Genomic DNA, 22,632 nt, shown 5'->3' with positions numbered 1-22,632 from the left:
GTGGGACTTCCATCATCCAACACATTGCACATCCACTTGGGTAAGGGATTGAATCGGTAATTTAGCATCACGATTTTAAAACACGTTTACTGTGGAGAGTTTTCTATACTCGAATATTTCGTTCCCCTCTCCAAGTAACATGGGATCTCACAATCCACACCCTTGGGAGCTGATAACTGCACACTACCCAGTGTATGCTCTGAAACCATTGTAATGGCCCACGCCCACCATTAGCATATGTTGTTCACTTTGAACCGTTACGTATATGACAGTCTCTCGATTTTAAAACGCATTTACTAGGAAGGAGTTTTCACGTGTCCTTGCTTTGCTCGAGAAGCTGTCATTGGGGTCAATGTATTTCCAACACATTTCTTTGTTCCTTAGTTGAAGGAGACCAGCTATATCTCGATGATGGATCTATCTTCCTCACGACCCAAAGAGACGTTTTAAATTCAATACTTCACTGGCTTAGAACAAGCTACCATATTGATGCTATTTCTTTCCGCTGTTCGTAGTCTACAGGAACATTCATTGCAGCTTCAAGATATGGGAGTGATACCCACATCTGCACTTGGCAGGGGCGTTGGTTGGCTGATGGTCAAGCGTGAGATCCCACATCAATTGGAGAGAAGAACGAAACATTTTTTATAAGGGTGGGAGGGAAAGTTTGAAAGGGAAAACACATAAAGAATAATATCGATTAGCGGTGGGCTTCGGCTGTTACAAATGGTATCGGAGCTAGACACCGGGCAATGTGTCAGGAAGAACACAGAGTCCTGAAGGTGGTGGACACGAGGCAATGTGCAGGAAGGACACTGGGCAACAAAGGGAGTGGATTGGGGGTCCCACATCGATTGGATAAGAGAACAGTGGTAGCGAGAATGTTGGGTCTCGAAGGGGGTGGATTGGGGAGAAGAACGAAACATTCTCTATAAGAGTGTGGAAACCTCTTCTTAGCATACGTGTTTTACAAACTTTGAGGGAAAGCTTGAGAGGGAAAACACAAAGAGAAAAAAATCTACTAGCGGTGGGCTTGGGTTGTTACAAACGGTATCAAAGCTAAACACTAGGCGATGTGTCAAGAAGAAGACTAAGTCGTGAAGGTGGTGGACACGAGGCAATGTGCAGGAAGGACACTGGGCAACAAAGGGAGTGGATTGGGGGTCCCACATCGATTGGATAAGGGAACAGTGGTAGCGAGAATGCTGGGTCTCGAAGGGTGTGGATTGGAGAGAAGAACGAAACATTCTCTATAAGGGTGTGAAAGCCTCTCCCTAACAGACGTGTTTTAGAAATCTTGAGAAGAAGCCTGAAACGGAAAGTCCAAATAGAACAATAACTGCTAGTGGTGGGCTTGGGCTGTTACAAATGGTATCAGAGCCGGGCATCGGGCGATGTGTCAGTCAAAGCCAAGACGAGCTGGTATAGACCATTAAAACTGCCCTTTACTTAGGGTGCTGAAATAGAACAGTGAATAACTTCATACTGCACACACTGCCATTATCTACTACAGCTGTTGATGCTTATTGCAAATTATGTATAGCAGTTGACTATAAATTCTGAGCTACTCCAACAACCGTAGAATGTGAGCTACCATCAAAGTGCAAATAATTGCATGGGACCATCTTTTATGTTATGCATCATTACTTTATAAATGGATTCACTTTGAGTGAAATATTTGCAAGAAAACCAAACACGACAAGGTCAAACATTAAGAATATGAACCAATTTCTAATGACATGTCTGTCCTAAATGACAGTTCCAAAACAAACTTGCCAAGGAGGACTTGAAAGCTTTTTGAGCCCCGAATGGGTTGGATACAAGGCAGTGTGCCATCAAGGACACTGTGTCCCGAAAGGGGGTGGATTGGAGGTCCCACATCGATTGGAGAAGAGAACGAGTGTCACGAGTGCCAACGATGACTCTGGCCCCGAAGGGGGTGGCTAGGGAGGAGAACAAAGCATTCTTTATAAGAGTGTATGGAAACCTCTCCCCAAGCATTATAAAAACATTGAGGGAAATCCTGAACGAAAAAGTCTAAAGAGGACAATATTTGTTAGCGGTGGGCTTGGGTCGTTACAAATGGTATCAGAACCAGACACTGGGTGATGTGTCAACGAGAAGGCTGAACCCCATCGAGGCAGTGTGTCAGCGAGGACGCTCGGTCCCACATCGATTGGAGAAGAGAATGAATGTCAGCGAGAACGCTGGGGCCCGAAAAGGGGGTCGATTGTGAGATTCCACATCAATTGGGAAGAAGATCGATTGTTTATAAAGATATGTAAAACTCTCCTTAGCAGAAACATTTTAACGTAAAAATTGTCAGGCCCTATTCATCTCATCCTACAGAGAATTAAACTCTAGGCTTCTGCTGGTCTCGGGTTGCTTCAGTTCTGCAACCTCAACAGCTTTCGGTCAAAGATCGTACACGGATTTTCTCTGCTGCTGGGCCCTGTTTGTGCCCCCACTTCTTCAATGAGTATCTTTATCATTTCTGCTCATGCTCCAATCCACACTAAACCTGTTGTTAACGCCTGATTAGCAGATGACCATGTTGTCTCAATTTCTTACATCAAAAGTCTTTTATTTCTCATTGCAGCTCAGCTCAACGACATTGTGGCTGCTGTGATTGATGAACAACCCTAGCTCGACTGGTCGAGTCAGTGGGCGGCATTCGTGAGAGAAGTTTTCGTCGTTCAATCTCGATACGAGAAGCAAAGAATTCTACTCCCTTCCTTAGTATGTCATATAATCTCATTTGACATGTCCCGACATTCTAACCATCGTTAACCCACCGTCAATAGATATTGTTTGTTTTTGCCCATTACATACCGTCATCAGCCTCACAATTTTAAAACGTATTTGTCCCCTTTCCAACCAATGACTTTCATACCCTTATAAGGAATCTTTCAAAATACTTCGTTACAAGGGAGAGGTTTCCACACGTTTATAAGTAATGTTTCGTTAACTTCTCCGACCGATACATGACTTCACAAGTGCAAACATTTTACTTACTAAGAAAGTTTTGTTCTACAATTGACTCACATAAATGAACGTACATTTTGTTGGTATATATATATATAGTAACTATCAATTATTTCAAGCTTTCGTATACAATTCATTTACATGAACAGCAACCTAAAACGGGTTTATAAACAAAAACAAAAATTGAAATCCAAATATACAAAACCAACAAAAATCTTAAAAAAAAAAAAAAAATGAAGGGCTATTTACCAATTTGGCCTCAAAACATAATGTCTCCAAAAACATTTAAAGTCATCAACCAAACATGGATATTTCCTATTTACCTATAATGCCCACAAATCATTTCCAATGTTTTTCCCATTTCAAACCATTTTCATTCTCTTTTGCATTAAATTTCACCTTTAAATACTTTTTTCATTAATTTTTTAATTCCCTATATTATTTTAATATTATCCCCCAATAGCATTTTTTTTTTAAATCTTGAACTTTTATTAGTGAATGAATTTAATCATATTATTTAAGTATTTTTTAGTTGATAATGGCTATAAAATCACTAATAAAATATATAAATTGATTTATTAAACCTTTAAACTGAAAATAGAGAAATTTAAAATTTAAATTTAAAATTTATGGAAAGGTAAAATTAAATAATAATAAAGAAATTTAAAATCGCTCCAATGAGCAAGTGACAACTCAGCTACACAATCTACTTTCACTCTTTGCAAAAATACCCCCACAAATACTCTCATTTTCTCACTCACTATTTCATTAAAATTTAATAATATTTAATAATAATAACACAAATTAAATTAAATTAAATTAAATTAAACTAAGAGAGAGAAGCGACACACTCACTGAGTGCAGACTATTGACTAAGTTCCATCCAAACCCATAAAGCCATGGTCATCCCTCACAAAAATCCCACCGCCGTCTCCTTCCTCCTCCTCCTCAATGCCGTCGCCACCGCCGGCCTTTCCTCTCCGCTGATCTCTCCAGTCCACAATGTCTCTCTCTCCTGACCAATCCCCCGCTTCTTCCTCCTCCTCTGGCCCTGCACGCCATGTCTCTGCCGACTTGCTCTGTTCCACCGCCGCGGACTCCCTGATCTCCGATGACTCCGCCATTTTCAGCCTTCTTCAATCGGAGCTCGACCATATGCCCCGCCGCGACTACGTTCGACGGTGCCGTGACCGGTCGATCGACGTTATTGCTCGCCAAGACTCCATTAACTGGATCTTGAAGGTACAGGTCACTCCTCTTTTACATCGCTGTTCTTCGCATTGATTTTCTTGTTTTTATCGATCGTCTAGGGTTTTGTAGGTCCACGCGCACTACAATTTCAAACCAGTCACTGCGATTCTCTCCGTTAATTACTTCGATCGCTTCCTCTCCGCTAATTTCCTTCCAGTTAAGAATCTTTTTCGATTTTCCCCTTGTTAATGTCGTCGATTGTTCAAGAATCTGATCGGAATTTTGAGGCGGATAGTTTAGGGATTTTATTTTTCTTGTTATTTGCAGCGGCGGAATGGATGGCCGTTTCAGCTTCTCGCGGTGGCGTGTTTGTCTTTAGCGGCGAAAATGGAGGAGCCTCTGGTCCCACTGCTTTTGGACCTCCAAATCTTTGAGCCTAAGTACGTCTTCGATCCCAAAACGGTTCAGAGAATGGAGCTTCGTGTCCTGTCTATTCTCAACTGGAGATTACGCGCCGTCACGCCTTTCGATTTTCTCCACCACTTCATTTCCGATCTTCCTCCTTCTTCCGCCGCAGACGGCGGCGAAGGCGACGGTGACGTCTCTCGTTGCCTCCTCTTCTCTACTTCTTCCGATCTCATTCTCAGCACTACACGCGGTACATTCGATAAAAATCTGAAACCGATTCTGTTATCATATTCGATTACTTTTGTCGTCTTCTTTGATTTTGTGTTCTTAAAAAATGAATTTGGATTGATTTTCAGTGATCGATTTCTTGGGGTTTCCGCCGTGTACCATAGCCGCCGCCGCCGTTCTCACCGCCGCTGGTGAGCGGGTTGATTCTCCGGCGGTTTGTACCCATTTCCTTGCGGCAAACAGAGTCGTAAGTATTAATTCAATATCTGTGGGTTGGAAAAGGGATTTCATAATTCTGTAGGGGTTAATGTATAAATACAGAAAAACCCTTTTTTGGAAATTTATTTTAATTAAATTACGGATTTTTTCTCAAGATATTCTTTATCATTTTCTTTTTCTTTTTTTATTCACCAACATTTTGGATTTTGAGTTTGTTTTATTTAAATTAATTAGGCTAAACTCCACGACTTAATTTCAAATTAAATTTCATCCTTATTTAGATTAATAGAATAAAGTTATTTAAAAAATATTAATATTCATTTTAAAGCTGAAATATTAATTTTGATATTTTTTTTTAATGAAAATTTTTAAAGGTATTTTTATAATTTATCTTTTAAGAACATGCATTTTTTTTATAATTATTGAGGTTCGTAATTTTTAAAAGCATAATTTAGAAGGATAATAATTTAATTAACATAGTTCAGCACATTTAAATTTTTATACCATTATTTATTTATTTTAGCTCGAATTATAGTAACTTATTTTATAAGAAATTACTATTTATTTATTTACTTTGGTGGGAAATTGGAAAGCGTGAGAAATAAAAAGGAAGGAACGTAGGGTTTGGAGTCAAAATATTTTGCTGTCATTTTAATTTTAAAACAAATTTATTGGGAAAGGAAATGGTGAGAAGCTGTTACCAACTGATGGAGGAGTACATAATCGACACGTGTCCAGCAGACCTCCCAAAACAGCGGAGTCGAGGAGTCGAGCAACCGGCGCCAACTAGTCCAGTCGGCGTGCTAGAAGCGGCTGCATGCGGTAGCTGTGATACAGAAGCAGCAGTGGAGCCGCCGACAAAGAGGCTTCGTTCCTCTGCACCGGATGTACAGGAGCAGTAGATAAACCCTATTTCGTATAATCTTGTAAGAGGGAGAAAGATCCTTTTTATTTCCCTCTCTCATTCCCTTGTCGTTGACCATTGAAATTGAACGGTTGAGATTGCACAGACGATGATCTCAACAAGGGAAAGGAAATTTTTTGTTGTTGTTTTCTTTTTGTTACTTATTTATTATAAAAAAAAAATACCATATTTCTGATTTTTTTGTATTCGGGGGGTAAAATGGGAATATTATCAGTGAAGGCTAAAAAGTCAATAATTTATCAATTATTCGCTACTCCAATTTCATGATCCCCATGCAAGAACAACCTTTGGATTAGATTCTCATGAGAGACCCATTGGCCTTTGGGAGCTATCATTACTTTTTGTATTACAGTTTTACCCTCCTCTTTCTTTATTGGTCCACGTGGAATCTGTATTAGTTATCCCATTTTATTTATATTTGTTCCCGAGTTTTTTCAAAATATAATAATAATAATAAAAATATTTTTTTTTTAGTGATTGAGTCTCGTTCTATAAGTGATTAAACTATAATAATTAAAAATTAGTCGATAGAAAGAAAACTCATTTGTTGAATGATAAAAGTCTTACATCGGCTAATATAGGAAATGATCATGGATTTATAATTAACAAATTCTGTCTCCATTGGGATGAGGCCTTTTGAGTTAGCCCATCAATGTTATGAGAGCTTATGCTTAAAGTAGACAATATCATATCATTGTGGAGAGTCGTGTTCGTCTAACATGGTATTAGAGTCATGCTCTAAACTTAACCATGTCAATAGATTGACAAAATCCTCAAATGACGAACAAAGTATTGTGAGCCTCGAAGGCATAGTAAAAAAATGACTAGAAAAGACTCCAAAGGAGTCGAGCCTCAATTAAGAGGAGACATACATTGTTCGAGGGGAGGTGTTGGATGAAAGCGTCCAAAAAAAAAAAAAATCAATTTTGATTCTATAAAATAATTTCATAAAATTAATTTAAAAAATTCAGTTTATAATTATTTGAAATTAATTAACTAAATAGGAGGAGGGAGTGGCGTAGGCATGAGGTGGGATGCCACGTAAGCAGTAAGTTGAAATTATTTTTGGAGGGAAAGAAACGGAGTGGAGGGGGTGTGGGAGACAGATAGACTGGCCCAATGAGAAATGTACACGTGTACGGTACTGTAAAGAACAATAGACAAATAAAGAAATAAAAAAAAGGAAAAAGGAAGTGAGGTGGCTTTTGAGGCAAAGATTTGATTTGATTTGATGGGGTAAAAAAGTAAGGAGGAGCAAGACGAGTCATATCAATTCGTAGCTCCAAGGGAACGACAACAATTAGAACCTTATTCTATGTTTCTTCCTTTCATTTTACCCCAAGATTTGAATTTATTATCCAAATTCTTTTTTTTTTTTTTTAACGTATGTCCAATTAATTTAGTTACTTTTTTACTAACATAATTAATCGTTGGTTGATTAACAAAGAAATTATGTGGCGCTGATGTGGCACCGTACGTTAATTTTTCTCTATTTTGCCATATCACCACCACACCCTGTTTCTATTGGTCAAGGGTTATTAACGATCTTATATTCATAAATTGTTGAATTACTAATTTAACCTTTGAACTATGTAAGTTAACATATCGTCTAATTTTAAATATGGTATGCTAAATCGTCGGTCTAAATTAAAAATTAAAAATATTATTTGAATTAATTTGAATGTGATTGAAATAATATGAATTTTATTTTGAAAGATAATTGAAAAGGACAAAAAGGGTCTATAATAAAAAAGAAGATTTTCTTCTCTTTGGTGTCGAGTCATTTGTAATCTTTATATAATATGTCAATATATTTTTTATTATATGAATTGACATTGACACCCACTAAAAGGAAACCTAAGTTGAAGCTCAATATACAAAGATATTATATACAATATTAACTTTATTTATTTATTTAATTTAGATAATAGGTCAAGATTCAATTAGAAATATCTATTTATATTGTGGAGATCGAACCCAAAAAATATTCATTGTTTATACGTAGAATGGAGAGGAAGTGGAGAACATTTTTTTGTAATTAGATAAATAGGATAGGGACGAGATTGTACTTTCCAACCTGCCCGCATAAATATATATATATATATATATATATTTATTTATTTATTTATTTATTTGTAATTATTGATGTGATTGTCCAAAATAATAATTATTTTTTAATTTTAAAAAAGTAGATTTAAAAAAGATGCATAAATATTTTAAGGAAACATTATTTACTTATTTAATAGGAAAAAGATATTTCGTGTATTGTAATTATTAATGTGATTGGTAAGTTTACAATAATCTATTGAATTATTTAATTATAGTAAAAAAATGGGTGCAATGTTAGGTAACTTTTGGTAATTTTAAAATGAAACCTTGTTCATTAATGGTCTTTTTTGTATAATTTTTTAAATTAAAAAAAATTGACTTCCAAGTCAAATTAAGTCAATTTTGTTTAATGAAATAAAAAAAGTAAAAGTTGGGCTAAGATTTTAAAAACATAAAAAATAAAAAACAGACAAAATTTAATTATTTGTCCGAGTAAATGAGAAGCACGTAAATAAATTGAAAACATATCTGAACGAGAGCACTCATTAAAAAAAATAATAAAAAAATAAAAAAAATAATATATATATTATAAGAATTTTTAAATTAATTAATTTTATGATACCATGACCTATCAAGCAAATCTATTATGCCCTTTATTTATTTTGAAACGGCCAACACAATAATAATAATTAGAAGTTCACATCAAAAGGTCTAAAGATTTAATTTAATATATAATTGTATTTGGGCCTGGCCCATGAGCAAACTCTTCGAATTTGGGCCCGTAGCCTTAAATGTATGGTCCAACTTCTAGAATTTAAGCCCAATATTTGCGTTTAATTGGACATGGGCCGTAAATTACAAGGTCCAATTCCAAATGGGCTCAGATCCACATTCCAAATGGGCCAAGAATTTCCCAATTCGCAAACAAAATAAAAATTGATAATTTTTTTAATTTATAATAAATAATTAAAAGAAAAAAAAAACACGTAAGCGGAGGCGATCACTTGATGAACCGTCGGTGCATGACGCCTTTGTACTATCGTCCGTACAACGTACCGGTTACAGCCAGTTACACTACACGACAAAGATGACTAGGATTATTTCTTAATATTTTATTTTATGCAAATTTCTGTGGTCCCCGCAGGTCGACCATTTAATTTCGTGACAGGTGTCCACCGCTATCCTGCTGGCATTAGGTTCCCTGTATCCCTCGTTCAAAGATTTAAACTTTAAGGTATATATGGAAATTTCAATTATTACTCAAAATTTCAATTTCCACTTTATTAATAAATTTATAAAAATTATTCAAATTAAACCTAAGTTATCAATATTATCTAAACTTAGGTTATAATTAATTTCTTTTTATGAAAAAATTTAGAAAAATTACGTGCATTAAATGACATAAAACTTTATAATAATTCAGATCAATTATCCGTCCCTACAATAAAAGGTGTATATTTTGAAATCGAACTTTAAATTCAAGCGGGTTGCATGAGCTTGTTCGTGGGTCTATCAATAATGAGGGATCCAAGAGAGAGAGATTGCACGTGACCTCTATTTAATGATCTTATGCTAAGTAATTATTTATAGCAATATGGTCTTAATCTATGGCTAAGCCCTCTTGAGTTGTTTTAACCCTAAATAGGCTTTGTTTTTAATATTATTAATGTAATGCATTGGTCTATGGATAAGTTTTGGTGAGAGTAGTTAGGCCACTTTTTTAATATCTCGAGCAAAAAAAAGAATAATATAATATAACGTTTAACCCATTTTTCATAAACTTAGTACGAGACAGGACGAAGATTTTATGTAACAGCTCAAGCCTACTGCTAGCACATACTACTCTTTGAGTTTCTCTCAAAGGTTTAAAACGCGTCTACTAGAGAGAAGTTTTTATACCAATGATGTTTTATTTCCCTGTTCGACGAGGGAAACATTGGAAATAGGACCCATGTTCTACAAGTGTCGATTAATATATATTATTTTAAAAAAAGGAAAATGTAATAAGAGGATTTGGGAGAAAATTAAAAAAAAAAAAAAAAAAAAAAAGGGAAAATAAGGTTGAAAACCGTGTGCACGTGGGAGCATGTGTGTGAATATTTGGGGAATTCGGAAATGGAAAAGAAATGCACACGTGCCCACATGTATGTGTGAGCGTATTTCTTGAAAAGGGTAGAGATGAGTGTGTGTGTGTTCTTTCATGTTTTAAATAGAGATTGAGAGAATGTGAGTGCATGTGATACTCTTTTAATACTTAACCCTAATCGAGTTCTTTAGCCTCGTTAGTTTTGTGTTAGCTCTCCACCACCCCTATGACATAAGCGAGCTACTCTGTGTCACATATTTGTGTCACAGTGACTCTCGTTGTTGCGAGACGAGTGTTTCAAGTGACTTTCTTTAGAATTGATATTTCAAGAATAGTGTCATGCAACATTGAGCCTAGCTCATGTGTCGGGAGGTTGAATCATATACTCGCTATTCGGTACGGAGTCCATAAATGATACATAATGGACATGGGAGGGTCCAATGCCTTTATAGAACTCGAATGGATAGATGTTTGAGATGTCCCGATATTATGAATGACAATTGGACTCGTTCTCAATGGCATGACCGAGTGAGCTATGATAGTCGATGACACCTTGCAACTTGAGACGACGTCAAGACATGTGAAACACATTAATTGTAATGTAGATGATTTGAGATATGACATTGTATTGAGAGACATTGGTCCCAAATAGAGGAAATGTCGAGCTGGATGGCTTGGCCTAGTGTAGAGCCAACTCGGGTTGGTCGCAGAAGATGGAACATGCCCGTGCAGGCGTATACGATCAAACAAACTTGAATTTTGTATCAGTTATGTTCCGTTGGTGAAGACAAACCTCGCATGAAGTTCAACGAAACCACAATGCTAGACAAAAAATATATGAGTCAGGGTTTCTTACAAAGCTGGTCGTGAGCGTGTCAAGATCACAGCACAACCATGATACTGAGCATATGGGGTCGGGATATCCTATTTGCACCATAAACTTCACGTTGACCTACCATCTTCCTTAATTGAATCGGGACGTTTTAGTCGGAAGATGACGAAGGGACTTGAAATTTTCCCTATTACAATGAGATCTCCAACATCTTCAAATGATGTTGAAAAAATTGGGCATTCCGTTCGATTCTACGACGAGAACAAACAAAAGAAGTGCAAAAAAGAAAACAAAATCCCAAACCCTTTCTATTTCTGTACACTGAAACCAAAATAATCCCTTCTCTCATACAATTTTGAGGCGAGGAGCACATGTTTCCAGGTATCTTCTTAACTCAACCAACTTCATTACACCAAACAGTATCACCATTGTACTGTGGAAGGAGATATGGACGTGTTCTTGGTTTTGGTTTAATAGGGTACCAATGCCTCGCTGTCTTGCATGTGAACAAGGCCTTCTGGCTCTCTCTCTGCTACATGCGATCATCTAACGCTATAAACCCACCACACCCATCTGCCACTTTTCATTTTGATTCATTCATTTCACTTCCCCACACACATTCAACTTGGAGGGTCTGGACATAACCCAGTTTTTTGTTTTGGGATTTGAGTTCAATTTTACACAACTTTGGCGAAAATCTTGAGAGATGTAAATAGATCATTGGTTGCTTGTTGAAATCGTTTGCGGAAAGTTCATGTTCTCTGTTTTTTTTTTGGGTTCCCATTCTGATCTGGGCTCTGTTTTCTTCTTGAATTTGCATTGCACACAACCTGTTTGATAATTTGTCTGAGAGAAAAGGGTTGGGGAATATGAATTTGTTGGGTTCTGAGTGCAGTAGTGGGTGTGAGTCTGGTTGGACTTTGTATTTGGAGCAGTCTTTTCGTTCACAAGGCTGCTTAGATCACATTGTTGGCGGAGAGGAATATTGGAAAGTTAAAGGTTCTGAAGAAGAGGAAGAGGAAGAGGATCTTTCCATGGTTTCTGATGCATCTTCTGGGCCTCCACATTTCATAGAAGACGAAGCTTGCTCCCAAGAAGCATCAAAATCAGCTACATTGGGGAAGAGAAAGGGCAAAAAACAGAGAATTCAAGAACATCAATGCCAGGGGGAGCCTTCTTCTTCGTTCCTAGACGACACTGCTAGCTCTCCTGCTCTCAACTACACTGCTGTAAGTCTCCAAAACAATCTCTTTTAGCCCATTTTTAGCTTTGTTCTACAACGATTATACATTTTGACCAATTGGGTACTCATCAAAGTTAGCTTCTTTCAAATCTTCAGAATAAGTTCACCCATCAAGCCTCAATGGAAAGCTTCTTGGGCTTCTCTCAAACTAGCCACTTCGAGGTACTTGACTCTTTTACACTGTCTTTATTCAAGATGGTACGATATTGTCCACTTTGAGCATAAGCTCTCCTGTCTCTAGAAGTGATGTATTCCTTATTTATAAATCCATCAGCCATCACCAAGACAAATGCACAAGTATTGACATTGTTTGTTGCTGTTGATGCAGGAAAGATCGGCCTGTACAGACCATTTTGGGTTCCTTCAAGCTTCTCTATCAGGAAATAGATTGCAGAAGAACCAGTTAAGCTACTGTCACTGTTTTTGGGTAATCACTGGGCTTGTTTTTTAGCATTTTTGAACTGGATTGTTCTTATTCTGGTTCTTTAACAGGTGGTTTGAAGGCGAAGGAGGAGGGATAGGGATGAGATGAGATGAGATAAGTGGGTTTATTTTTGCATCACTTTCTGAAAAAATGCGTGGGAAATGGATCTGCTGAAGAGATGGGCTTTGTTTCCCTGTTTTTTTTTTGTTCTTTTCCATCTTCATTTCTTTCCCTTTTTGTAACGATCAATGCAATGGGAACCATTTGTGAATTGGAAACAAATCTGAGTAATTTTTAGAACAAGATCACGAGAGCCACTAACTTTCATCCAAATAATGCCTAAAACTTTAGATTTTTTTTTTTTTAAAAAAAAAAATTTATAATTTAATTGAAAATTTTGGTTCACCCAAAACTGTCTTGCCATGATTTGCTTATATTGAGTTTGTGATGTGATTTGTTTAAGTGATTCAGCAGACAAAAAAATGGAAGTTGGTCTGATTTGTTCTATAAAAAAAGTGCTCAATAAATCAATAAATTAATAGAAAAAAAAATAGCAATTTGGGAATTTAGGATGTCAAATTCTAATGCTGACCACATGTCTCCTCTTTTTTCTTTTTATTTATTTATTTATTTTTATTTTTTATTATAAATATTATGTATATTTTATTGAGATTCATTTCTTCCAAGTAGAAAGAGAGAGAGAATTAATTTTTTTTTAATAAAATCCATTATTATTATTATTATTATTATTTGGATAGAAGTGATTTTAAGAGTGTATGGGAAAACCAGGCAACTCAGAGCCCTTAGGCCCAATGGGCTACTCTTTCATTTCCATTGGGCTTTTCATGTCGGGCCCATTCGATTTTGGTCAACTTTGACCTTACATTCTTCTTAAAGCTTGAATGAGAAGTTTTTAGTTTTAGGATTTTGTCTTTTAATACACTTCTAATTAATTTTAAAAGTGTAATCAAATATTAACTTTCAACATTTTTTTTGTCCAATAAATCTTTGAATTATTTTCTTTTTTTATAAAATTTACCAACCCATTTACCCTAAAATTAAAAGTTCATTAAATTCACATTTTAAGAATTTATTAAGACAAATAAATTTATTTTTTCTTAATATTGCTTCTCTAAGTCAATCTAATTTTTATGAGTTTTGTTTTTTTTATGTCAACTTAATGATATATATATATATGTATATGTGTGTATATATATATGTGTGTATATGTATATATATATATTATTTCGCAATTTCTCATCTTCAACCCATATAATAAGGGTCCAAATTCCAAGTCAAATATAACCTAATCAAATTCTTCATATTTTATTTTCTAATAAAAAAAAAAAAAAAAAAAAATTGAAATATTTGATATGCAATATTGAGACTATTGACAAAAGAAATATGAATAATCAAAACTTAGCTTTCAACCGTCGCAATTTAAATTTAATTTTTTTCTTCCCCTTTTAAATGATCTTAGTTGCGGTTCAAACTAAAATCTGCGCTTTATTTTTATTCATTTTATTTATTTCAGATCAATAAATAAGGTCCACGTCTTTTTTCAAAAAAGAACACAGCTTTTCATTATTTTCAAATATTTTATTTTAGAGTTTTGACTTGAATTTCGTTGGTTTTGTAAAATTGTAAACTATTATTTAAAAATAAATTTTCAAATATAGTTAAATGATTAAAATCACAAATATAAATTACTATCCCATGAATCGAACACTATCAAGGAATTCAAAAGTAAGTTGAAATATATTTTAAACATAGAACAAAGTTGGGAGGGACATAGCCTATTTTAAAATACAGGTCTGTTCTTGATGCACATGATAGAAGCATCACTAAATTTCAATTTCAATAACCGACAGAATCACATACTTTTTGTAAGTTAATCAATTAAAATAGTAATTGAAAAATGAATAGGATTCAATTGACTTTTATCATCCATGAATAATGCACAATACAATAATCTGTATCAATTTCAGATGAGGAAGAATTGACAATGGCGGAGTAGGGTGGGCCGTTCAATCAATGATCACAATCTCTTGCCGTCCTAAGCGTAGGCACGCATTTCCATATCAGTCTTTATTGCGCTTCTTCAATTATGTGGTCCGTTTCCCGTCGAGATTTGTTTTTCCCCAGCGACTCAAAACTGATTTGATTCCGTTTTCATGTAGTTTTCAATCAAATCAATCTATTTCAAAGAGATGAAACTAATCGCAAACAGAGAAGACGTCTGTTGCGTGATTAGGAATTCGAAAAGGAAGATCGAGAAAAATCGAAGAAAGAAACTCAGAAACTCGGAAATTCGTAATTTCATCGATTCGTAATTAGTTACAAGTTTAGTTTCGGAGCTATTAATCCGAAACGGTTCCATATCTGAATCTATGAGAGAAACACAGAATCGGTAGCTACACGATCAAACCAAAACTAAATCATCACAAACAAGAACAATCCGCGATTGCAACTACGCGAAGATCACAGAGAAAAATAGCGAGAGAGCATAAAAAAACCTGAGTGTCGGTAAGAAACAGAGATGATAATCAAGACTAAGAAACAGTGCGCTTGCCAGGACGATCGGCAACCTTCATAGTTTTATCGATCAACAATCGAGCTTTTCGGCTACGGATCTCAACCTTGACGCTGGAGCTTTTGTCCATCTTTATATACGGCTTCTTCGACTTCTTCAGCGCCTTCACCTTGGATTTTATGGATTCCACTAAACTGCCGAACTGATTCGCCATTGAAGCCACTCAAAATGGAGGACTCGAAGCAGAAATTTGATAGAATTAGGGTTCGGGAGAGAGAAAGAGAAGGAGATGGAATTCAGTTGAGGGAGATGTGAGATTCAGAGGTTTCCAACTCTCATTTCAGTGGCGAAGAAGTTCCATATATAGAAGAAGCACGCATGCCGTGTGGCATATTATGAACGTAACTAAGTGCCCTCATTTTACTTCCGAATTACAATTTTGCCACTCTTTTTAACCTCGCTCTTGGTTTCCTAATTTATTGGAAACGTTGAATTTGGAGCCAACGTGGATCATGTTAATCCTTATCAAATTATAACAAACCTTCGGACAATTTGGAAAGTCAATTACTAATTCATTTCATCTAAATCCTAAACTTTAATTCTGTCTTAAAAGAAAAAAAAAAAAAAAATTATTAATCCATTAAATATTAAATATAAAATAAAAATTCAGACGCTTAATTAAAATATCAAATAGACACAAATTTAAAAGATTACACTATAGTTTAATTTAATATATATATATATATATATTTTTTTTATTATGCAAACTTTTAAGTGACATAGAAATATTAAATTATTATTATTGTTTATTTTAATATAATAAATGCAAAAATGGAGATTTTGAACCATCGTCCTCGAATAAAAGAATTCATGTAAATTATCGTTAATTTAATATATCAATATAATTTATTAAATTAAACATGTGAATTAGTAGTGTGAAATGAAAATAAGGTTATAGGAGATGTTAATTAAAATTTCACTATTTTCACGACGTATTATATGATGGTTTGTAACATGTTTGTTTATGAAATATATATTTATTATAATTTTTTAAATATTGAAAATTAAACCAAAAAAATATTCTTTAATGAATAATAAATAGAAAATTTTGTAGGGATAGAAAATGAAATAGGTGGCGGGATAGAGACCAAAAAGTTTCCCTATCACCGTCCTGCTAGGTGGGTAACTCTAATCATAATATATATCGATTAAAAAATCAAAATTTTAAACTAACAATAGGAAAATAAAATAAAATATATATATATATATATATATATATATATATATATATATATATATATATATTTATTTATTTATTTATTGTATATGCATATGTGTTCATGGTGGAATAAATAAATAAATAAAAGAACAAAAGTTGTTCAACTTAAAAAAAAATAAAATAATAATAATAAATAATAAAAATAATTCCGACCTAATGGACAAAGTACGTTACAAAATGAAATCAAATATTTAAGGCAAGAAGACTTTAACTTCAAATTAAATGTGCTTGACTATTTAAACAAATCGATAAAACCCTAAGCCCTTTGTTCACATTTCACACTCAAACTGATCTCCAATTTAATTTAATGTTTTTTAAATTTCATTTCATAAACGCTATTTATTGAGAACATTCCATGAGAATTAATTATAAATTTCTCTAAATTATATTACCAAAATTTTCTTAGGCATAATTACAAACACCTTGTGTGCATTCAAATTCAAGCAACCGTTTCCCTCATCTCTCCGACCACCTCAATGTCGACGCAGCATCGCTGTAGTCGACTGTCGAGACAGCGGGCTGTTCCGCCAAAGTATCAAAAGAAATAGAGGTCGCCGAGTTCTCGTAGATGTGAGATGCTTATGAACTTGCTTCTAGTTTAATGATATCTATTAAATTATGTTCGAATCGTCAAAATTAAAACTAATGATATATTCTTCAAGTATGTCTTAAAAGCGAACAAAAATTAAAAAAACTTGTAATTTTTTTGAGATTTTTTTATATTCTAACTAAAAAGAAAACAATTTTTTGAAAAAAGAAAAAAAAGAGAATAGCTTTTAAATGCAACAACTTCCAAACTACCTATTTATTTCTTACACCAAAAGGAGGTAAACAGAAGAACAAAGAGAGTTACCCTCTCGTTCACGAGCGATATAAATCTGATTATATGATCGAATATTAATGTCCTCTCAACATACCGAAAGATTTTCGATCCATGATACGTAATGTGAATATTTAGAAATGATTACCTTAGGCTAATCAAATCATAATACATAATTATGATATCGTGGCCCGAAGAAACTTAGTAAATCTAGTTTCTTTAACCTGGATTATATCGAAGTTAACAGTTAGTCACTAATTAAACATAATTACACTAATATAATTTCCCAAACTTACAGAAGAATCTCTTCCTTTTATGTAAATAATCTCATGGCTTCCTCTGGCTATCTGTGTAGATATAATCAGCATGGGCTGCAAGAGTTTTCCTCATCAAGCAATATTCTTCTCCAATTTCTTCACAACTCTCCTCTTCCAAAGCATCATCCACAACCTTCAACTTCCCAAAAAGAAGGAAAAAAAGCACACATTATTTACTACAATTTTCGTTCTTTATAGAACTACATATTAACAAGAGCAATTGCTGATAAATTTACGTACCCCGTCTCGAGAAGTCCCGGGAAAAGCATTTGAAAAGCCTGGAACAGGCACAGGCCGAGCGCCGATGGTGGTTGCCGAGGAGACAAAGGAGAAGAAAAGGAAGAGAAATGTGAAGATGGAGGTTAAGAGTTTGGAAGCCATATGAGAGAGATGGGGAAGAGGAAGGACTGTGGAAATGAATATAAAGGGATTGTGGAAGGGCAAAATTGGAACTTCAAGCCAAAAGTAACCAGCATGGATTTTATACTCATGAGTTTTTTCCCCTCATAAAAAAAGTTATTATCATTGAATATCTATGCTTAAAGTTAAATATAAACCTGTCGAAAGAAATAATTAGGAGAAGTATAAAAGAATGCATTTATGACTATTCTCGTGACTATGTGTCGGACCACGCTTGGCTGTACTAATCCATTGGAACGATTTAGATTTGTCAGGAACATATAGAAATTATCTAAATCCTAAACCTGAGGCATTATAAAAAGTATCTACTTGATTAGAGTTAGAGCGGGACCTCAAAGCTTAAGAGTGTAAAGAATATAATGAAATGATTCATAAGTACATTACTTGGATCCCATGTTATCAAAGTAACGTGTGCTCGAAATATATTGAAGAATTAATAGTTCTAATCTATTAGCTCAAATGTTTTTGGACCTTTTATGACGAACGAACCATAAGTTAACTGAATCAATTATTCATACTCCTCAAACGGTTGAAGATTCAAATCTCTACCTCTCGTCTCTTTAAAACTAAGCGATGTGTTTCCTTTTGTGGTGGGGAGTTGGGTTGGAAAGGGAATTAACAAGTTGCATCAAATGTAGGAAACAAAACAAAGAAAGCACAATGATAATGATTACAAATAAGCATGCCTCTCTTATAGGCATCCAAAAGTTGCAAACCATAGTGGTGTTTCAATGATTCTTATGTGGGTAGGTCCTCTAAAAATGATTTGGATTTCCCTAATAATCATTTCTCTTCTTGAGGATGTAGTGGAGGAGGTCAAGAACATAGCCACCACTCGCGAATTCATTACAGATAAAGAAATCCAAATATCCCGTCTTTAAGAAGATAAGTAATGTCTTGATTCGGTAAGTTCTATGACATCAACAAAACCTTACAATCTAAATCACCCAGAAACAGTTTAATTCAAACCACCAAATCTAGTTGACTCAGTGTTCTTCCATATCTTAATTAAAAATAACTCAATTTTAGACTAGTTCTTGTAGATATTTCTCGCACAACTATGATGACTTGCACAATAGAAACCAAGGCGTGCATTTGGCCTTTGTAAACCAACTTTGTAAACTATTCTATTCAATAGCCAGGTCAAAAATTTCAAGAATTGAAGTTTTCATAATAAATGTGTGTGGGAGAGAGCTATGGACCATTACTTTGTTTGAATGACATAATAAAATCTTGTGGGAAAGGAGGAGAGAGAGAAAAAGTAGAAGCAATAAGAGGCACTTAAGAGGGAGATATGAAAGGATCATATGTGGTCAACTCTCTATGATATCTGCCTCTTTGCCAATGTGCAAAAGTCAGCCATTCATATTAAATCTTCACGGGCTTCTCTACTCATTTCCCACAGTTGCAAATACAGTTAGATCTCTACAGTGTTTATACCACATGAGATTTTGTGGCTGATATTTCTAAAAGATCTAAAAGTTTGCATTTCTCGTAATGAGTAAAGCTCAAATTTGTTCTGTTTTTGGAAAAAGCACATACGGGTACACGCCTCCATACTGTTTTGGGAAAGGATACACCAACTTGGAGAGAGAGTCTAATGGCTCCGGCCCACCGCTAGCATATATTGTCCTCTTTGGACTTTCCCTTTTGAGCTTCGCCTCAAGGGTTTAAAACTCATCTGCTAGAGAAAGGTTTCGACACCCTTATAAAGGGTGTTTCGTTCTCCTCCCAACCAATGTAGGATCGTGGGATCTAAAACAGCCATGTAGGGTAGAGGAGCACTATCACGAGAGTTAATGGCCCTAGTAAAGAGAAGGGGTTTGGTCACGGCTGAATGATTAAGGCTTTTGAGAAAGGATTTGGCAGAGGAAAGTAAAAAGCTCGTTGGCCTCATGAGGCCAAACCCGAATGGCTAGTCGGAAGTCTAAAGGAATATTTGATAATGGGAGTCTTAATTCAGCTAATTTAGATACTTCATCGTCTTTCAAGAATCGGTTGTGGCTCCATTTCCCACTATGTTAGAAACAGAACCATGAATTAAGGCTCGGTGATTCAATGTATTCTTTCATAGGCCGTGAGAAGTGTGTAGAGAGATTACTTCCAGGGAGGTTATTAAGGGGCTTTGAGCCATTTTGCATCAATAGCTAATCGCCAAAGAGCCCTTTTCTCCTTTTTGGTAGCGTCACATCCACTTGGTTAAGAGAGCATGGTTTTCGTCTTTAATGCTATAGAGGCCCAATCCACTCTTTTCAATGGCAAGGAGAACTTTATCCCGTTTGACAAGATGCTTACAGATATCATAGGTATTACCTACTCAATGGATGTAACAGCCCAAGCTCAAGCCCAAGTCCAAGCTCACCGCTAACATGTGTTGTTCTTTTTGGGCTTCCTCTCAAGGTTTTAAAATTCGTCTACTAGGGATAGATTTCAACACCCTTATAAGGAATGCTTCGTTCTCCTCTCCAACCGATGTGAGACCTCACAGCTAACCCCCCTTGGGGACCCAGCGTCCTCGCTGGCACACCGCCCGGTGTCTGGCTCTGATACAATTTGTAACAGTTCAAGTCCACCGCTAGCAAATATTGTCCTCTTCAGACTTTCCCTTTTAAGCTTCCCCTCAAGGTTTTAAAACACATATACTAGGGAGAAGTTTCCACACCCTTATAAACAATGTTTCGTTTCCCTTTCCAACCAACGTAGGACCTCGCAATGGAAGTTCTGGAAATGTCTTTCAATCATGTCAGCACCCTTTGTTGGCATTTGAAGGAGTAAGTAGGATAGGAAGGTTGGATAGTGTTGCTTGGAGATGAGATAATCTTCCACCTCTAGATATATGAGAATTGTCCAGTCATTCTGTTTTTTTTCCCCTTCCAAATCCCAACAATTGGGGCCCAAAAGGAGAGGTTTTTGGGGTTGCTATTTCAAGTAACACCTTGTAAGTGTTTGACCACCCCCTCCCCCTTAGTTTTCAGAAACTAATACACAATATATACGATAAACTCAATGGCATTGTGCATAAACTAAAAGATTCTAATACAAAGTACCTGACTACCTTTTCCTCCTTTCGCTTAGTTTCGGTTTCTTTTGTGCGTTCTTTCAGTTGTGCAATGTACTCCTCAAATATTTCCCTACAAAATTAAATTCAAAAGGTGAATTCAAACACAATTCGAGTAAAAGAAAGGGACAGGACAGTTTGTCAAGGCAAAGATCCCTCTTATTAATACTAACTGAGACAAAAGAATCGAATGGTGATCTGCAGGCACAAAGTATTTCTTCCAACTCTAGAATAGAGAAGAAATGAATCATGGCAAACGTAAAACTAGAGCAAAAAAGTTAACGCCGTCATCTCGACACTACTTACAATTGCAGAAACCATCGAGTCTTGTCCAGGGAACACCTTGGCCAAGAGGCTGAAAATGCGGAGAAGGCAAGTCTAACAATCCAAGCCCACTACTAGTAGATATTGTCCTCTTTGGCCCATTACATTTTCCCATCCGCATCACTGTTTTAAAACTCGTTATGGGATCTCACAATCCACTCCTTGGGGACCCAACGTTCATGTTGGCACACCACCCTATGTCTGACTCTGATACTATTTGTAACAGCCAAAGCCTACCGCTAGCAGATATTGTGCGCTAACCAATCAAAAAATGATCCAATCCAAAAGAACAAAACGTAATGGATAATTGCACAACACCCTGGAGAGTGAAGTCCACATAGAGGCATTGAATCTAGCAAGAGACTAAACCTCTCACAAAGACCTTTCAAGCATCCATGAATACATGATTTAAGGGTATCACGATTTCGATAAGAGAAGAACCCAAGCCCTTGGAAGGTATCGTCCAAGAGACATGCCTACGAGTACATACCACCGCCAAGGCACCCTTGGTTGTTACAATATAGAATCAGATACCCCAAAAATTCCGAAACCTCTTCCCTGCTCCAATATGAAACAGTTTCGCTACCAATTATACAAATATTTCCTAATGCGCGCCCAGAAGTGCCAAGAAGGAAAACCCGTGGAAACAAACAGCAATCAAGCAATCCACATGGGGGAAAAATGAACAATCAATTAGGCAGTAATGCAGCAAAACCAGGAGGAGACCAGGATTAAAGTAGCGCCGTAGAAGTGAACAACCAATTGATGAATAGGGTTTAACAAGCAAAAACAGAATTAAAAAATAAAATAAAAAATTACCCGAGCGAAGAAAGCACGAATGGGGAATGATACAGCGGCGTGAATCAGGATTGAAGGAAGTGCGCGAGTAAATTGGAGATTTAAACCTCCGGGCAGAGAATTTGGTGCCATGGGCGAAGTTTCCTAGAGTGATGTGCTCGTGGAGCTGCGGCTGGGCTGCTATGGAATTGGAAGCTCTAGGCGCGCGCTCTTATAAACGGTCTTTCTATTTTTAGAATGAACCTACCATTTCGAGGTGTGATACCTAAGGGGTCACCTAAGGACTCAGATAGATAAGTATTATGATGCGATCCAAAAAAATGGTACATCATCGATACACCAAGAAGGGTGTACATTAAAGTCAATATGAGGCCTAAGCAATGTTAGTGAGAACGAGGTGACATAAGTGTAAAAAACAAGTTCGAGGAAAGTCGAGTAAAGTTCTGGTCCATAATTTCAGAAGTTCGAGTTTCGATATGAGTTTTAACATACG

General features: G+C 35.8%; 4 protein-coding genes across 4 annotated transcripts; 2 read left to right on the top strand and 2 right to left on the bottom strand.

Moving 5' to 3' along the window:
- The first annotated feature begins 3,801 nt into the window (after positions 1 to 3,801).
- Positions 3,802 to 6,132, top strand: LOC111810335 (cyclin-D2-1). Its single transcript, XM_023697044.2, has 5 exons — positions 3,802 to 4,227; positions 4,306 to 4,392; positions 4,504 to 4,834; positions 4,941 to 5,059; positions 5,712 to 6,132. Exons 1-5 carry the CDS (start codon positions 3,988 to 3,990, stop codon positions 5,931 to 5,933), a joined length of 999 nt encoding a protein of 332 aa, XP_023552812.2. The 5' UTR covers positions 3,802 to 3,987; the 3' UTR covers positions 5,934 to 6,132.
- A 5,061-nt stretch (positions 6,133 to 11,193) lies between these two features.
- Positions 11,194 to 12,872, top strand: LOC111810322 (protein SOB FIVE-LIKE 5). Its single transcript, XM_023697022.2, has 4 exons — positions 11,194 to 12,152; positions 12,263 to 12,328; positions 12,495 to 12,568; positions 12,659 to 12,872. Exons 1-4 carry the CDS (start codon positions 11,793 to 11,795, stop codon positions 12,696 to 12,698), a joined length of 540 nt encoding a protein of 179 aa, XP_023552790.2. The 5' UTR covers positions 11,194 to 11,792; the 3' UTR covers positions 12,699 to 12,872.
- A 2,008-nt stretch (positions 12,873 to 14,880) lies between these two features.
- On the bottom strand, positions 14,881 to 15,475 carry LOC111810569 (uncharacterized). The gene has a single exon (XM_023697290.2). The coding sequence runs from the start codon at positions 15,335 to 15,337 to the stop codon at positions 15,143 to 15,145; it is 195 nt and encodes a 64-aa protein (XP_023553058.1). The 5' UTR covers positions 15,338 to 15,475; the 3' UTR covers positions 14,881 to 15,142.
- Positions 15,476 to 17,344: 1,869 nt separating this feature from the next.
- LOC111810298 (phytosulfokines 3-like) lies at positions 17,345 to 22,339 on the bottom strand. Its single transcript, XM_087117695.1, has 3 exons — positions 22,161 to 22,339; positions 17,780 to 21,090; positions 17,345 to 17,672 (listed from the first exon to the last, which is right to left on the bottom strand). The coding sequence occupies exons 2-3, from the start codon at positions 17,918 to 17,920 to the stop codon at positions 17,550 to 17,552; spliced, it is 264 nt and encodes an 87-aa protein (XP_086973821.1). The 5' UTR covers positions 17,921 to 21,090; positions 22,161 to 22,339; the 3' UTR covers positions 17,345 to 17,549.
- Between the last annotated feature and the right edge of the window lie 293 nt (positions 22,340 to 22,632).

The sequence above is a fragment of the Cucurbita pepo genome, chromosome 14 (assembly GCF_057944985.1).
Source record: "Cucurbita pepo subsp. pepo isolate OVF chromosome 14, ASM5794498v1, whole genome shotgun sequence".
Taxonomy (NCBI): Eukaryota; Viridiplantae; Streptophyta; class Magnoliopsida; order Cucurbitales; family Cucurbitaceae; genus Cucurbita; species Cucurbita pepo.
The sequence above is the reverse complement of the archived record's forward strand: the minus strand, read 5'-3'. Positions and strand labels throughout refer to the sequence as shown.